The following is a 14,905-nucleotide window of genomic DNA, read 5'->3' on the forward strand; positions in this document are numbered from 1 at the left end:
ACAAAACTACGTATTTTCGAAAAAAAATACTTAAAATTTCGGTTTATACAATATGGGTTTCAAACGATCAGGATTTTTTCATACATTTCGAATGTAATAACAACATTTTTTGAAAATACTCAAAATTTTCACAAAACTACATATTTTCGAAAAAATACTCAAAATTTCAGTTTTTACAATATAAGTATCAAACAATCGGGATTTTTTCATAAATTTCCAATATAATAACAACAGTTTTTGAAAATACTAAAATTTTTCACAAAACTACGTATTTTCGAAAAAAAATACTCAAAATTTCAGTTTTTACATTATGGGTATCAAACGATCGGGAGTTTTGCATACATTTCGAATGTAATAACAACATTTTTTGTAATTATAAAAAATACTCAAAATTTCAGTTTATACAATATGGGTATCAAACGATCGGGAGTTTTTCATACATTTCGAATATAATAAAAGCAATTTTTTGAAAATGCTCCAAATTATCACAAAACTACGTATTTTCGAAAAACTAATCAAAATTAATATTTTTTAAAGTATGGGTATTAAATGATCGGTATTTTATTCATATATTTCGAACGTTTTTTTTTTAAAGTTCTCAAAATTTTCAAAACTACGTATTTTTGGAAAAATACTCAAAATTTCAAAACATTTTCGAGAAATATTGCATTTTCAAAATGCAGGAAAAGTACGAATTCTTGTAAAAAAAAATCAAGTAATTATGATTCTAGATTTTACATAGGATTATAGCCAACATCTCCCATACAGCCCAAATCCCATAAGCTATGTGCTTCAGTTATGCACGCCTCGATTTTGCTTCCCCCTTATGCGGTGCTAAACCGAGGCATGACTGTACACGGAAAAAAACTTTTTTTTTCAAGATCTCAACTTCCTATAATTTATATTTTGTATTTTTGAAATTTTTTATTTGTTTTAGGGGACCTTTTGAGCCATGGAGAAGTATAGTAAACAAAATTTGCCATCGAGTATAATTTGTTGAAAAAAGTGATTTTTGTACATACATTTTTTATCTCATTTGTTATGTAAATTTGAAATTGCAATCAAAAAGTTCTTTGCAGATTTTTTTTAAATAAAGTTTCTCGTTTTCTAGATATAGCCACCGAAAGTTTGATGCCAGCGAAATATTTGCAGTTTTTCGATTTCGCTGTTTTTTTTTTTTTTTTTTTTTCAAAAAATCATAACTTGGTGGGAACAATTTTGACCACTTCTATATAGCTCAAAAGTTACGGATTTGGTCTCCTTAAAAACATCAAAAAATCTCAAAAATAATAAATACAAATTGTTAGAAATTGAGTTTTTGTAAAAAAAAAAACTTAAAAACGATGGATTATATCAAAAAATTATAAAGAAATTTTTAACAGCAAAAAATTGTAGTTTATGCAACAAGCAGAACTTTTCAGCACTTGTTTTGAAAGATATTAATTTTCCATTTTGTTATTTTTGTTAGTTAAAAGTAGGCCGTTGCGTCGCTCGAAAATGACAACAGTAAGCAGTTTTCGGACGGAATGGCAAAAGTAACTACTTTCTGGCAACACCTATCACACTTGTTGTCCAAATTTCTATGTTTTGATGTAAAATTACAGGCAAACATTTTTTACACCACGATGATTGAGCTGTGTTTTTCTCAAACGGTTTCAACGCACCCTAATTGGACCCACTTGTAAACAAGTCCATTAAACGGACGCAAGCAACGCCCTCGTAACAGCTCACAGGTACAACCCTTCCAATTCGCGTCCATTTGCCATCACAGTTCAAGACAGTTTAGCTCGCGACTCCCTACAATAGTAACGTCTAATAAATCTTTTTTATAGCCCCACTGCCTTTCTTTTGATTGACCACGGCGCACGCTGCACGCCGATTGAATCCACTAATCGTCGTACCCCAAAAGCTAACCACCTGAAAACACACCTGACGAGTCGTCGCCGCCACCACCCTCTGGTGATAAATGAGCCATTCCATCTTGGGAAGCCGACGCCTCATTAATCGACTTAATTATAACGTTTAAATTTGATGAGTGCGCGCGCGTGTTAAACTCCGTGTCCGGCTGGACATGTTCCGTTCCGTTCCATGATTTGGACCGCCTCTAGCGCACGAGACTTTTGGGGTCCACGACCAATTCAAGTCACGCAAACGAAGTAGGCGAGCGTTACCGTAGAACGCCGATAGTTTGATAACTGTCACTTTTGACGCTTGTACCCCTACGAAAAAATAATAAATGCACGTCAACCTTGTCAATCCACCAAAGTGTCACTGTAGTGAGGCGCCACCACCGCCTAGGTGTCACCACTGTTCCGACAATTTCCAAACAATGAAGCGTGGGAAAACCACGTCAAACTTGTTTTCGTTTTGCGTCGCGTCGTTTGTTTTGACTCTGGTTGTTTGATCGCGTTTTTCAGAGCCCTCGGCAAGACCCCAGGGGGAAATGTTTCGTTTTTCCTTCACGCTTTCACAGCTGATTTGCGCACCTGATAGTGACGAAGGAGGGGGAGGGTGAATAGATGGCGCGCAGGTAGCTTAGTAGAAACGGCGCACGCAATCGTCGTAGCAGGCGGCCGTGTTGACGTATGAACGCGCGTGGGTCTCTAGTTTTCACCTTTCCGGATACCTGTCCAACCTGGGTTGGACCAATAATTGGCGGGAATGGGGAGCAAAGTGGGGTGTAATTTTACGCGTCTATCGCCATTAGGGGGAAGCCGAAGTCGCGGGAGTCGTGATCGGTCGATTTGGTTCGGTTAGCGTTGGGTCGAATCTGCCGGGGATCAGGATCAGCGTTAGGGCTGCTGAGGTGAAGAGGAGTGCTAAACGATCCGATTTTAGCGTGTAGCTAGTTGATGCTGGTGTTCGTTAGTGCGCGCAAGCAAGGGCACCTAATTAACGGTTAAAAGGGTCGGGCCCTAATCCAAGCAGGCGGGGCGGGGGTGATTAACATTAAAAGGAACTTTGCAGGTTTATCTTTAGTGAGAGCGGAGTTAAACGTTATCAAGAAGTGCAGCGAGAGATGATTAACCTGGATTTTAGCTTCATGGCCTATCTACAATCACTTAACTTAGAAAATTTCACTTAGCTTAGGAGTTTGAATCAATGGAAATGAATCTGATCTTCTACAATGAAAAGGAATAAAATTAGAAACTTGACGTATGGTTTGGAAAATTTCAAAATCTACGGTAAGTTGACGTTTCCATATCAAAGGTAAACAAACAACTGCATAGCAACGTATATCAGCCCAGCAAATTTTCTAAGTTGATTGTGGATGACGGCCGTAAGTTGTGTACATTTTCTAAGTTTTACTTTACTTAACTATTCTAAGCTAAGTGATTGTAGATAGGCCATCAGGATGGGGTTCCTTCTCAATTAATTACTGCACGCAAATATTAGCAAAACATAATTTTGGGTTATAAAAACTATTAATTTATGGTGGCAGATAAGAATATCTCCAACAATAATATCTGAAATTTCAATAAAGTTAGAAAATAATGACGTTTGAGAATTTTTTGATGATTTAGTGACAGGAAAATATTTCATTTGGATATTTGTGATATTTCAAGAAAAACAATGTCGAAGTGTAAACAAAGAGTTTATATTTCATTAATGTTTCTGAGTTATCTGAAGTAACTCCGTCGTAAAACAACATGCTTTTTATGTCATTCTTGAACGACGAAACGGCCTTCTTTTTCATTTTCTTGAGTCAAAATACAGTTCAGGCTAGATTATACGAAGTTTCGATTATCCGAAGGTTTGTATGGGACTTCGGATAATCAAATAATGAACAAAAAAAATCGTAACTTTTATATTCTTACTTCAAACATTAAATTCGAGTTCTGTGACCTAATTTAAGTCATATTTGAGTTGTTGATTGCCTTTTAGCATTTCAAAGACAGTTTTTCAACACCACTATTTTGGCCGCCATCTTGGATATGAACATTCGAAATCACTGTTTGGGGTCACAATCAAGCTCAACAATTAAAAACTACAACAACAAAAATCGTGATTCGATTATCCGGAGATTTGATTGTCCGAAGTAAAATTTTTGACTGTGACTGTATAATACAAATAACTAAAACGAAATTTCAAGCCTAATTTCCATTATTATTTTTAAAGTTAAAGTATCACAAAATGCTTTATACATTGTAACAGTCGTTATTTTGTTAAAATAACCTTAATTGGGTTTCGTTGTGAATCTACTTACTTTTTCTATCATTTTCGTATGATGAATTGGCCTACTTTACATTGTTAAAATATCAGTATTGAAAAGTAGTCTTCAGCAATCATTTTGGTACTGAAAAGTTCTAGCACGACGAACGGACATGACACGGGGTTTCAAAAGGTGAAGCAGGTTTTCTTTTACTTCTTCTTGGCGAAAACCTGCGCAAGCGAGATCGCTTATGTCAAAATCTTCGCGCCACGAGGGTCTTAAACGTAAACAAAGCCAGCTGATGATGCAAACTCATGGGCACTTTTTGAAATGGTCGTATGAATTTATATTAAAAATACCATTTCTATCAATTTTTCGGCAATTCTAGTATCCATGATAAATTACATAGAATCATAAAGACAAACTTAATGCCAAAAAACACTGTTTCTAGCAGAATACTAATGCTAAATGTTATAATTAATTATTGCATAAGACATTTTGAGAAATCACGCGTAATCGCGCGATGCTACTTCGACAACTTGGATGTAGATGGCGTAAGTGATAGTTTGATCCAGAAATTTGAGGAAAATTTGTTCCTGGTGTCATGTCCGTTCGTCCGTGGTCCTTATTCACAGCACTCTAATGGATGCTGTTTTGGAGTTCGACTCTTATATTAACGGCTGAAAAATAAGCACTTTGTTATTTAAAATATGAATTTGAATTTGAAATTTTAGTTTAGTAGTTTAGTTTCACTTATTGAACGTGATTAGAGCCGGAGGCGAAAACTAAAAAAAAACCTTATCAGGAAAATTTCGTCAGACTAAACAAATAAATTTACTTAAATTATTTTTAAGCTCACCATCGTTTTGCTTGAACATCATTTTTTTTATTTCAATAAATAACATGGCAAATAATATTGATTGGAAAAATGGGTTAGCAAGTATGGCAAGGGCTTTACTCTAAATACAAACTTATAATATAACCCATATATGACCCAAAAATGAAAATTTTCAATAGTAGCCTATAATTTTTGTATGGTCATTAGAATCATTTTCCCACAATTAACTCTAAACATATTTTTTTCAAAAATCTGGCTTGAAAGGGATAAAGCAATGCTCTGAGAAATCAGGTGATTTTATGAAAAATCAATTTCAATAGCAAAATTGAATTTCCAACCGAACATTACTGTACATTTTTCATGTTATCGTCAATTGAGGGTTAATTCAGGTAAAAATATGTAATTATATTTAAATTACGTTTAAAATATGAAAATATGTTTTTTTTCAGAAGCTTGCAAAATTCTCTGCAATTTTCATTTTTTGGGCTTCGGAAAATAGTAGCTGAATGTCTCAGCTAATTTCAAAAGGTGGCGTTAAATGATGGATTTTTGTCAAGTGTGAGATCCTTATGTAAAATTTTATGAAAAACAACTTTGTCGAAGACAGCAAAACGATTCGAGTTAACGCTGACGAGTTATTAACGGTTTAAGAAAAAAGAAGTTTTAGCATGAAGAGATTTTTTTCGCCAGCTTCAATGATAAAAAGCGACCCTTACACACCTTTTCACAGTTACTTATTTTTGCCTAAGAAATCGAATCAGGGGTTATCCGACGACACGAAAAAAAAATCCCAATCAAAAAGTGGTCCCTCCGTGAATACCGTGAAATCCCCGTGATCCAGCGAAGTCACGGTAACTTTGAGAGACCCCTCGGTTTTTGTCAAAATAAATGTACGGAAATTCTCGTACTCTAGCATGGCCAACCATCGAAACCCGTCAATATCGGCGTCCTCTTCACCGTAGATCCTCAACCCGATTGCTTATCCCACACTCGTTCCGCCTAGGTTCGGAAATAAATCCGCCCACACCACGCGGCGTCGTATCAACAGCGGCGTCCGTCGTCAAGATGACCAGTGGTGGGTACGATATCGTAGGTTGGCCAACGGTACCGGACGTGGCCCTGCTACGGACGGAAAGCCGCCGGAAGTCACGCTCCTCCCAGATCAGCAACCGATCACCGCAGAAGGCTGTTGTTTATTTTGCCAAAATGACATTTCTCGCCGTCACCAAGCCAGTGCAGCCAAATTCAAGATTTTTTTTTTTTTGATTTTGTTTGACGTTTCCAGTTTGACATTTCCAGTTCCCGTGGAACCGGCGGGGTAAGCCGATTTGGTACCCACTTTTTGGAGCCGAGTGGCTTGTCGTGTCGTCGGGTTATCCCTGAGGCCCTTTTTATCATTGATGGGAGAACGACTGTTTGTATTGATTTTGGTTTTTTTTCGGCTGATCAGATTTTGTTATTGTCGCCCTAATCCAGGTTTTTAAGCGAAGATGGCGTTCGAATGGTGAACGCCCGAAATGTCAAAATCGCGCAGTAGCACCAACATTAGAAAAAAAGTATGGCTGTCATGCCGTGTCACACTTGTTTCGTAATGTTGGTACCACTTCGTGATTTTGACATTTCGGGCGTTCACCATTCGAACGCCATCTTCGCTTAAAAATCTGGATATACAGTGATTCCACGTCAAACAGGAAGTTTTCAAATCAAAAGTGCTCCGATTTGACTTAAATTTGGCATGGGATTTCCATGATAAAAATTATAAGAACCGTTTTTTTGTTCAGCGATTAGGGTGCTCCTTTTCGAAATAGGGTGGTTCAAAAAATTGCATTTTTCGTCGATTTTCGCAAAAACTTTTCAAACTTTTTCCAAAAATTATATCAATCATCACCCCAATCACAAATAAAAAAATGCGGATCTTTTCATTTTGGCCGAGGAACTTTCCTGTAAAAACATGACATGAAATTTCAATGGTTTTATGAAAAAAATCGAAAATAAGTGTTGAAAAAATGGTAAAATGTTTTAATAAACATAACATTTTTAAAGAATAAATTCCACAAAACACGTTCCTGATCAGAGGTGGTTGCCTCTAAATGTTACCAAATTTTATTTTGAAAAAATAAATAAATATTGGTTTTAATGATAGAGTTTGGAGTTTAAATTTTCAAATTTTATGTCTGCTAGAAATATATTTTTTTGTTTTTGTTTCTGTACTTAATTTATTGAAAAAAGGTATTTTATTATTTGAAGAGATATTTTTGTTTGATAAATGTGTGAGGCTAATCCATAAATTCAACACACTTCAAACTACATCCAATGATTGAAACACTACCTCTGCTGTAACAATCGTTTCCAGTTAAGGTGCGCGGTCATGACCTGGTACAAACAAGCCTTAACACAACATAACCTCCACACAGAACCGGTGTTTCCGTGCTACTGCAATCCCGCTAGTTTCACCGACCGCGGACAATTGTCTCATCCCGAGAACCAACAACGACACAAAACACCGCGGTGAAGGTACTTGTTATGCAAGCCAGTAAATCTTTCCTGATTGTTTGCCCAACGCCGCAGGGGCGCCCCAGCGCGCTCAGAATATCTGAGAGGTCGTTCTAGATGGCCATGTTTGAAAGCGCACTGTTGACAGCTCGTGACTCATGACTCTTGTAGGGGTTCACCCCGAAGGGGCAAGTAACTCGGAAGCTGATCCCCCACTGATTCTTGCCGTCATTAGCATACGATCTTTGCCGAGGGTCGTTTGACGGGCAGGAATGTCGGTGGGAGAATTTCACTGGGGGTTCCTCGGACGACCCTTAAGGTTGCTCTGCTGTAATCGTGAACAAGACGAAAAATTTTGCGAAAAAGTTCTACCAAAACCAACGGGTCGTTAAGTGACACCAACGATGTTCTACAACGTGGAAAGCTGCGAATCCTCCTCGTAGAACATGGTTCAGAACAAGGTTTACAATCCCGCTACTCATGGTCATTCAGTTTTTCCATGATGGATGCATGACCACTATGGTAATGAGAGAGAACATCAAGCAGGCCATGGCTTCCGTAATGTTTTATATTTACATAAACAGCGAAGAAGAGCAACATGAGAACATGGAGTTCTTGGATCGATATTAATTGTGCGTTAAGGTGGTATACCACTGCGGCAAGCTTTGTTTGCAAACTTTTCAAAACAAAGTTTTGACAGTTTCCCTTTAAATTCTGGAGTTTTTTTTTGAAAAGGTCCAAATTTGGGTGTTTTTCAATAACCCTGAATCAAGGCGGTTTTAAAAACACCCAAAAAGCAAAAACTGAAAATTTGGTTTATTGGACCTTTTCAAAAAAAAACTCCAGAATTGTTCTCACAAACAACTTGTTCGGTGTTCATCTAAGAAACCCCACCGTGCGCTCACCCGTGCGCCCACCGTGTCAACTGACAGTTGACAGCAGACAGCAAACGTCAAACGTCACCAGCAAAACGCGTGCAACGAGCACGCTCGCCAGAACACGTACGATCGTCAGAGAGTAAACACGTTTTCGCAGAAGTGTTAAGTTTATTGTTGTGAGAAGCAGGAGGAAGAGTAAGAAGGAGAAATAAACCAAGAATATCCCAAATTCCCGGTGTTTTCCTCCCTCCTGCGGTCCCGCTCGATTCTACCTAAATACAGTCCACTGAAGATTATCGGCCAGCCCCGAACACAACTCTATCAATAATCCCGAGCAGTTTGGAACACTTTCGACAAACTTTGTTTTTCTACCGCTTATCAAAACAAAGAAACGTGTTCATCTGCTGCTAACGAGCGCATTTCGGCACAAAAACCCCAAAACAATTTCGATTCGTCATCGAGTCAACAATGTTTTGGGATGTTTGCACAGCCTGAAAATGCTTGTACGCGATGGATGGCCGTTCGAGAAGACCTGCATTAGTCAGTCCCAAAATGTCGTTCAAAACACAGGTGATTACGTTCGCGATCATCGTCGCAGCCTCCTTGGTTGAGTGTGGTACGATTTTCTTTTTCTATTTTTGATTGATTAAACCCTTAACTCCGTGCTCAGCCCTAGGCCTCTACTGTAGCGCTTGCTTCTCCGGCCAGAGCTATGCCGACTGCGCCAGAACGTCCAGCCACGTGGCCTGCACGCCCTCGCTGGTGGTCCAAACCCACACCAACCTGCTGCAGTACAACCCGACGCTGAAGGCGCCGGGACCGATGCCGAACAACTTCTACTGCTTCCAGCTGAACTTTACCTACCCGCTGAACGGCGCCCGTCACTTCCAGATGGGCTGCACCAACAATACGCACTTTTGTGACAGCTGGTCAACCCGGCGCAACTGCACGGTGCTGGGCGTGACCCTCGGCCCGCACGGAGGTAAAGTGGTGACCATAAATCCGGCCGGTCCAGCGCCGATCGGCGTTACGCCGATCAACCCGATCGGCGGTGGTCCGGCCGTCGTCGTTACAGCTCCGACCTTTACCACCACTACAACAGGTTCGGTGCGGAAGGGCTCCCGACGGAACGGCGCCAGCCACGTCGCAGTAGGCGGTGCCCTGATCGCGGTAGCACTCTCGCTGCACTTCCTGACCCGGCGAAGCCTGCTGTGATGGCACAGCTCTACCGAAAACGTGAAACCGTAGTGTTTACCTTTAAAAAGTGTAGTTGTAATTACGAAAAAAATGTGTTTCCATTCAACAATCACGTTCCCTCGAATCAAATTTTCACCATGCGAAGGGCGACGTGACTCCACGCTGTGGCAAATCTTTGATTGTCCACGTAACCTGCCAAATTGCACCCGTCGAAAGTCCCAACAAATTTGACAGCTGCCCACCTTCAGCGTCGCACACCTTGACGCGCCAACCATCCCAGAGGTACCGATCTGTCAAAACGCTCCCGTTTGACAGGTGCGCGACCCTCCTCAATTGCGGCGAATCAAACCTACGAAAGAAAACGACCGCACTAATTTCAAACTTTCTCTCCCGCTCAAATTGATCTTCTCCAGAAGCGCTCGCAAGTGTCCCGGCACGTCAAACCATTACGGTAATCATCTCTGCGCGCTTACCAGCTGACTAGCCCCCTAATGACAGTGTAGTTGCGGTCGGCGCGCAGCGCCGCAGCCTAATCCAATTTCAAGGTTATGTCGGGCAGACGACATGATCACACTTTCTCCCGCTCGTGATCACGATCGCTCAATTCAGCGGTGATCGCGCTGGCCTGCGGCCACGATCGATACCGTTTTGAACCGGTGGTTCCGTATTTTACACCTTCCGAAGTCTCATTACGGTGATCCCAGATCTTGTTTTGCTTCATTAGCATATGGAAGCGATGGGGCTTGTTGGCTTCCCTTTAACGCGATCGTACCCGAATGATTAAATCATAAAGATTGCGACTTGCGGGATCGACGACAAGAGAACAAGCCAATTGCAGCAGCTGTCAAATTGGAGCCCGCTAGGCGGCGCTCCGTCGCTGAAGAGAATGGTAATTAATTTTGAAGCATGATCGTCAGATTTCCGAACTGGGTCAGAGCAGTTTTCGAAGATCACCCTCTCGCTCCCGCGAGATGTGAGCGCAGTTTATATGGTTTATTGTGCGGGTACATGTGGCCGCCGGATAGTTGGATATACTTTTTTTGTGGGATGAGCCGTTAGCCTCAAATTAAGCCTTGTTTATTTTATTGGGCGATCCGTGAGAGCGTTCGCCGGTGCCGGTTTGGGACCTACTTTCCGAACTCTTTTGTTTGCGAAATTGATATTGAAGCATTCCATCGCTACCTCTAGCATTGCTGACCTTGATGCGTCAACGATGTTGACCGCTCAAGGTGATCAATGACGAAGGTAACAAACTGTCAACCAAAACTCAACCTTGACTCCTTCCTTTCTCTTTCCAGTTACCGCGACCCGTGCTCGGCCAGCCTGAACGAGGACGACAACCACACGATCAAGCTGGTCGGCAACGCCCAGCGCAAGGCCATCACGCTGGCCAAGACGTGCGAGAACACGAACGAGCTGCGCGAGTGCCGCGCCCCCAAGGACTGGTCCATCCTGGCGCTGCAGAACTCGCGAACCGGCAAGTCCCACTACCTGGTGATCTGCAAGTGCCCGCCGCACTTCCGGCTTGGTGAGTTTGGGCCCTGATGGCTGATCAATTGAAAGTTTACGGACCTTTTTTTTATCGGGGGACTTTGTAGTGCTCCATTTTTGACGTCCACTGAATGAGTTACCTTTTAATGTTGATTTGCCTTGATCCCGATCCCTCTTTTTGACAGCTGTGGAGTCTGTGGAGTCAGGTCTTTTTGGAGAATCTAAAGTCAGAGCCGGAGTCGGAGCTAGCTAATTCTGAGAAGCCGGGAGAAACAGGCATCGGCTAACTTTTTCAGAAGATTTAGCGAATCCAACTCAGACTTGAATATCGGAAGATTTAGCGATTCCGAATCCGAATCCAACTCAACATAAAGACTCGACTCCGAAAACAACCCGAATATTGCCATCAAGGTTGCTAATCGACAAAATTATTGACGTTCGTTAACGATAATTTATCGTTATCGTTAATTCAATAATTCTATCGGCGATAACCTTTTCGACGATATTGGACAATAACTCACTTTTAATATAATTATAAAATTAACTTTATCAAACCAAAACATGAAATTTTTAAAGCTTGCACTTTGAATATTTTATTTGATAAATAATAAATTTCAAAGTAAATAAAACTCAAAACAAATAACAAAATACCGTATTTTTCCGAAAATACTCAAATTTTCGAAATTTTCAACATCGGTTTTAAACGAAGCGAAATTTTGTTTGCATTTTCTCTTTATCCGTGTTTTTCTTAAATTAATATAATATTCATTTTTTTCAAAATATCATAAAATTTTTACTACTAACATTTTGATTCTTTGCAATATGGGTATCAAAAGTAACAAAATTTTGTATGCATTTTTACTTTGTTAGTGGTTTTGTGTAAAACACTTAAATTTTCACAAAATACGGGTTTTTACGAAAATACTCGAAATTTCACAATTTGCAATATGGATATCAAACAAGGTGAAATTTTGTATCCATTTTCACTTTATTAGAGTTTGGATTGTAAAATACTCATATTTTCACATAATATCGTAATTTTTCAAAAATACTCTCATTTTAATGAAAAATGCGGTATTTAAACATTATTGTATTTTGAAAAAAAAGTAAAATAAGTAAGTAAAATATGATAAAGTTAAAATACATGCAAAATATCACTTCGTTTGGTAACCATATTGCAAATCATTAAAAGAAAACTACGTATGTGTGACGAATAAATAAATCAATTTTAAAAAAATACTCATACAAAATTTTATAATTTGTAACTTGGGTATCAAACGATGTTAGTTTTTTAAAGGTTTTGTTTGTAAAAAACTAAAATTTTCACAAATTACCGTATTTTTTTAATATTCAAATTTTTATGAAATAAACGTTATTTTAGAAATATTGCATTCTGTGACATTTTTTTCACAAAATTATTTTTATTAGGTCCTTTTTGGTACAGGGATTGAAATTTTGTGTATTTCACAAGAAAAACTATAATCAAGTTTTAAAAACATGCAAAATTTCGTTTTGTTCAACTAAATATTTAAAAAAATCACAAAATAGTGTAATTATTCAAAATACTCGAATTTTCATAAATTTTATCTTGGGTATCATACAAAGTGATTTTTTTTAGGGTTTTATTTGTGAAAAACTAAAATTTTCTTAAATTATCATATTTTTTCAAAACATTAAATTTTGTCATGAAAAATACGGTGTTTTAAAATTGTTTTATTTTGTGCAAATGTTTCAATTTAAAAAAAAAATTAAGTGAAAATTTGAGTGGTTCATAAAAATATGGTTATTTGTGCATTTGAATATTTTTTCAAAAAACACATAAATAAATCAAAAAAGCATTCAAATTTTGCTTCGTTTGATACACATTTTGCTAAAATTTGAGTATTTTCGCAAAACGCGGTATTTTATGAAAAATGTGGTATTTTTTTATATTGTGATCCCGACGATGACGATAACCATTATCGTTTTCGTTAGACGCTAATACTATCGACGATAATTTTATCGATTAACAACCATGTAACCCGATCATAATATTAACTTTTGTGACAGTAGTGATGGTGTGATAACCTTACGAAACTTTTTGACACCCTCAGTAAACGTCAAATCAGTACAAATTGCTGCCGGATCCTTATTATTATTTTTGGATCCCTTCTGGAAAAGATCCGTCCACAGTTTTGTATGATTTGACGTTTGCGGGGAGCTTCGAAAAAAAAAACATTGTTTTCGTGCATCAGCCAATCGATCGCTACACCACCATAACTGTCAAAAATTGTCAATATTATGTTCAGATTACTAGACAAAGCTCTGATAAAAACGTTTCTAAATCCACCATAAGGTGGGAGGTGCCTTCCTCACATTTACAAAGTAATAATGAAAATAAGTTTATGAAAAAAATATATACCTGATACAGACTTTTCCAGAAAACATGCAGACTCTCATTTGAAGCAATGTGGCAACCGGGCGTTTCGCATTTGGCGCGACTCTCGCACGTAAACAAAAAGACCCGGCCTTTTGAGGTTATGCAAAAACTCACCCTTTTTTGTATCAACAAAAATCTTTTTCTTGGCATAACTTTTTAAATACTTTACTAAACAAAATAAAATTTAATAGGGTATTAGGAGACCCCAAAACGAACAGATTAAGGCGGATCCGGCCAAAATCGGTTCAGCCAGTTCTGAGAGAATCGTGTGGAAAAAAATCATGTCTACACTCATCCCCACAGACATTTGTTCAGAATTTGATTCTGTGAAGGTATATCTAGGAGGTGTATTTAAGAAGTTCATTTTTCGAGTGATTTTATAGCCTTGCCTCAGTGAGGTGAGGAAGGCAAAAAGGTCTACGTAATCAACAATTAAGGTAACAATGGTTCTGTCAAAATTAGAACCCTACAAAGTCCACAGACTAGAGCAAAGTAGCCGCCCGTGGAACCCTACAAATGTTTTTTTTCTTGTCTTCTTATTCAGAGGGTCCGCTCGCCCACGACCAGCCCACGTACGCCGGCCTGCCCGGCATCAACGTGTACGGCATGCTGTGCGTCCCGCAGGAGTCGTACGCGCCCAAGCCCGCCAAGACGCCCGCCCAGCACCCCCAGCAGCACATCTACAACAAGTGGAAGGTCCGGCCGTCGACGGTTTCCTCGTACCGGTCGTTCCAGAACGTCACCACCGAGGCCGCCGCCGCCGACTACGAGTAGAGAGTGTCGTCCCACCACACCAGCAGAACATAACCTAGAAAAAGAGAGAAACTCGTCCTACTGATAGAGAGAGAGGGAAAGAATCCGTAAGAAAAAAAAGAAACAAGAATACTTTTAGAGCTGAGTTAGCTTCATTCTCGACAGCCAAACCGATTAGTCTTCGCGAGTAGTATTTATTTTTGTGTATTTAGATAAATATTTATTTTTTATTTAATTAAACAAACGCCGGAACGAGGTTTGGCGTCGACGCGAAACAAAAGAAAGGCTTCGTTCTTCACCCAAGAGATGGCGCCCCAAACACAATGGCCACACCTTTGTTTTAATTCAAAAACCTTAATTAGTCATCCCCTTCGTCGGGGCTTCGCAGCCGGATCCGAAGCGCAAGGCGATGATTAATTAACAAAAAAATACATACATATATTTTAAATAGAGAAAAGAGAATAAAAAAAATAACCTAGAGGAAAACATTGTTACTAGACTAGTTTTAGCACGCACGCACGAAACAAACAAAAAAACAAACGCAAATGTGTGTGTGTAATCGTGTTGCACCACAACAGTAATAACAAACATAATTGCTCGCATCTTCTTTCCATTTCCACCGGTACGCGTCGAAGACGCAGCAGGCGCTCGTAATTTCCCACGCCCATTGTTCTCATCTGACA

General features: G+C 39.2%; 2 protein-coding genes across 3 annotated transcripts in view; both read left to right on the forward strand.

Annotated features, from left to right (window-relative positions):
* The window catches only part of LOC120425922 (uncharacterized), a 169,574-nt gene extending 154,904 nt beyond the window's left edge, over window positions 1-14,670 (forward strand). The window contains exons 5-6 of the mRNA XM_039590542.2: window positions 10,858-11,087; window positions 14,014-14,670. Coding sequence (XP_039446476.1) covers window positions 10,858-11,087; window positions 14,014-14,243 — 460 coding nt within the window. The 3' untranslated portion in view covers window positions 14,244-14,670. The remainder of the gene's footprint in view (window positions 1-10,857; window positions 11,088-14,013) is intronic.
* Window positions 8,834-9,665, forward strand: LOC128093451 (uncharacterized). Of its 2 annotated transcripts, XM_052710241.1 has the most exons (3): window positions 8,834-8,978; window positions 9,033-9,344; window positions 9,465-9,665. In XM_052710241.1, exons 1-3 carry the CDS (start codon window positions 8,873-8,875, stop codon window positions 9,575-9,577), a joined length of 531 nt encoding a protein of 176 aa, XP_052566201.1. In that variant the 5' UTR covers window positions 8,834-8,872; the 3' UTR covers window positions 9,578-9,665. The 2 variants fall into 2 exon arrangements, with proteins under 2 accessions (XP_052566201.1, XP_052566200.1); XM_052710240.1 differs by having other exon boundaries at window positions 9,033-9,665.
* Window positions 14,671-14,905: the final 235 nt, after the last annotated feature.

The sequence above is a fragment of the Culex pipiens genome, chromosome 3 (assembly GCF_016801865.2).
Source record: "Culex pipiens pallens isolate TS chromosome 3, TS_CPP_V2, whole genome shotgun sequence".
Taxonomy (NCBI): domain Eukaryota; kingdom Metazoa; phylum Arthropoda; class Insecta; order Diptera; family Culicidae; genus Culex; species Culex pipiens.

Bases quoted from the DNA above. Each gene is read 5' to 3' on its own strand.
- LOC128093451 (XM_052710240.1), top strand. From the start codon at position 8,873: ATGGATGGCCGTTCGAGAAGACCTGCATTAGTCAGTCCCAAAATGTCG. The intron at 8,979-9,032 runs GTACGATTTTCT...CTCCGTGCTCAG, and splicing joins AGCCTCCTTGGTTGAGTGTG to CCCTAGGCCTCTACTGTAGC.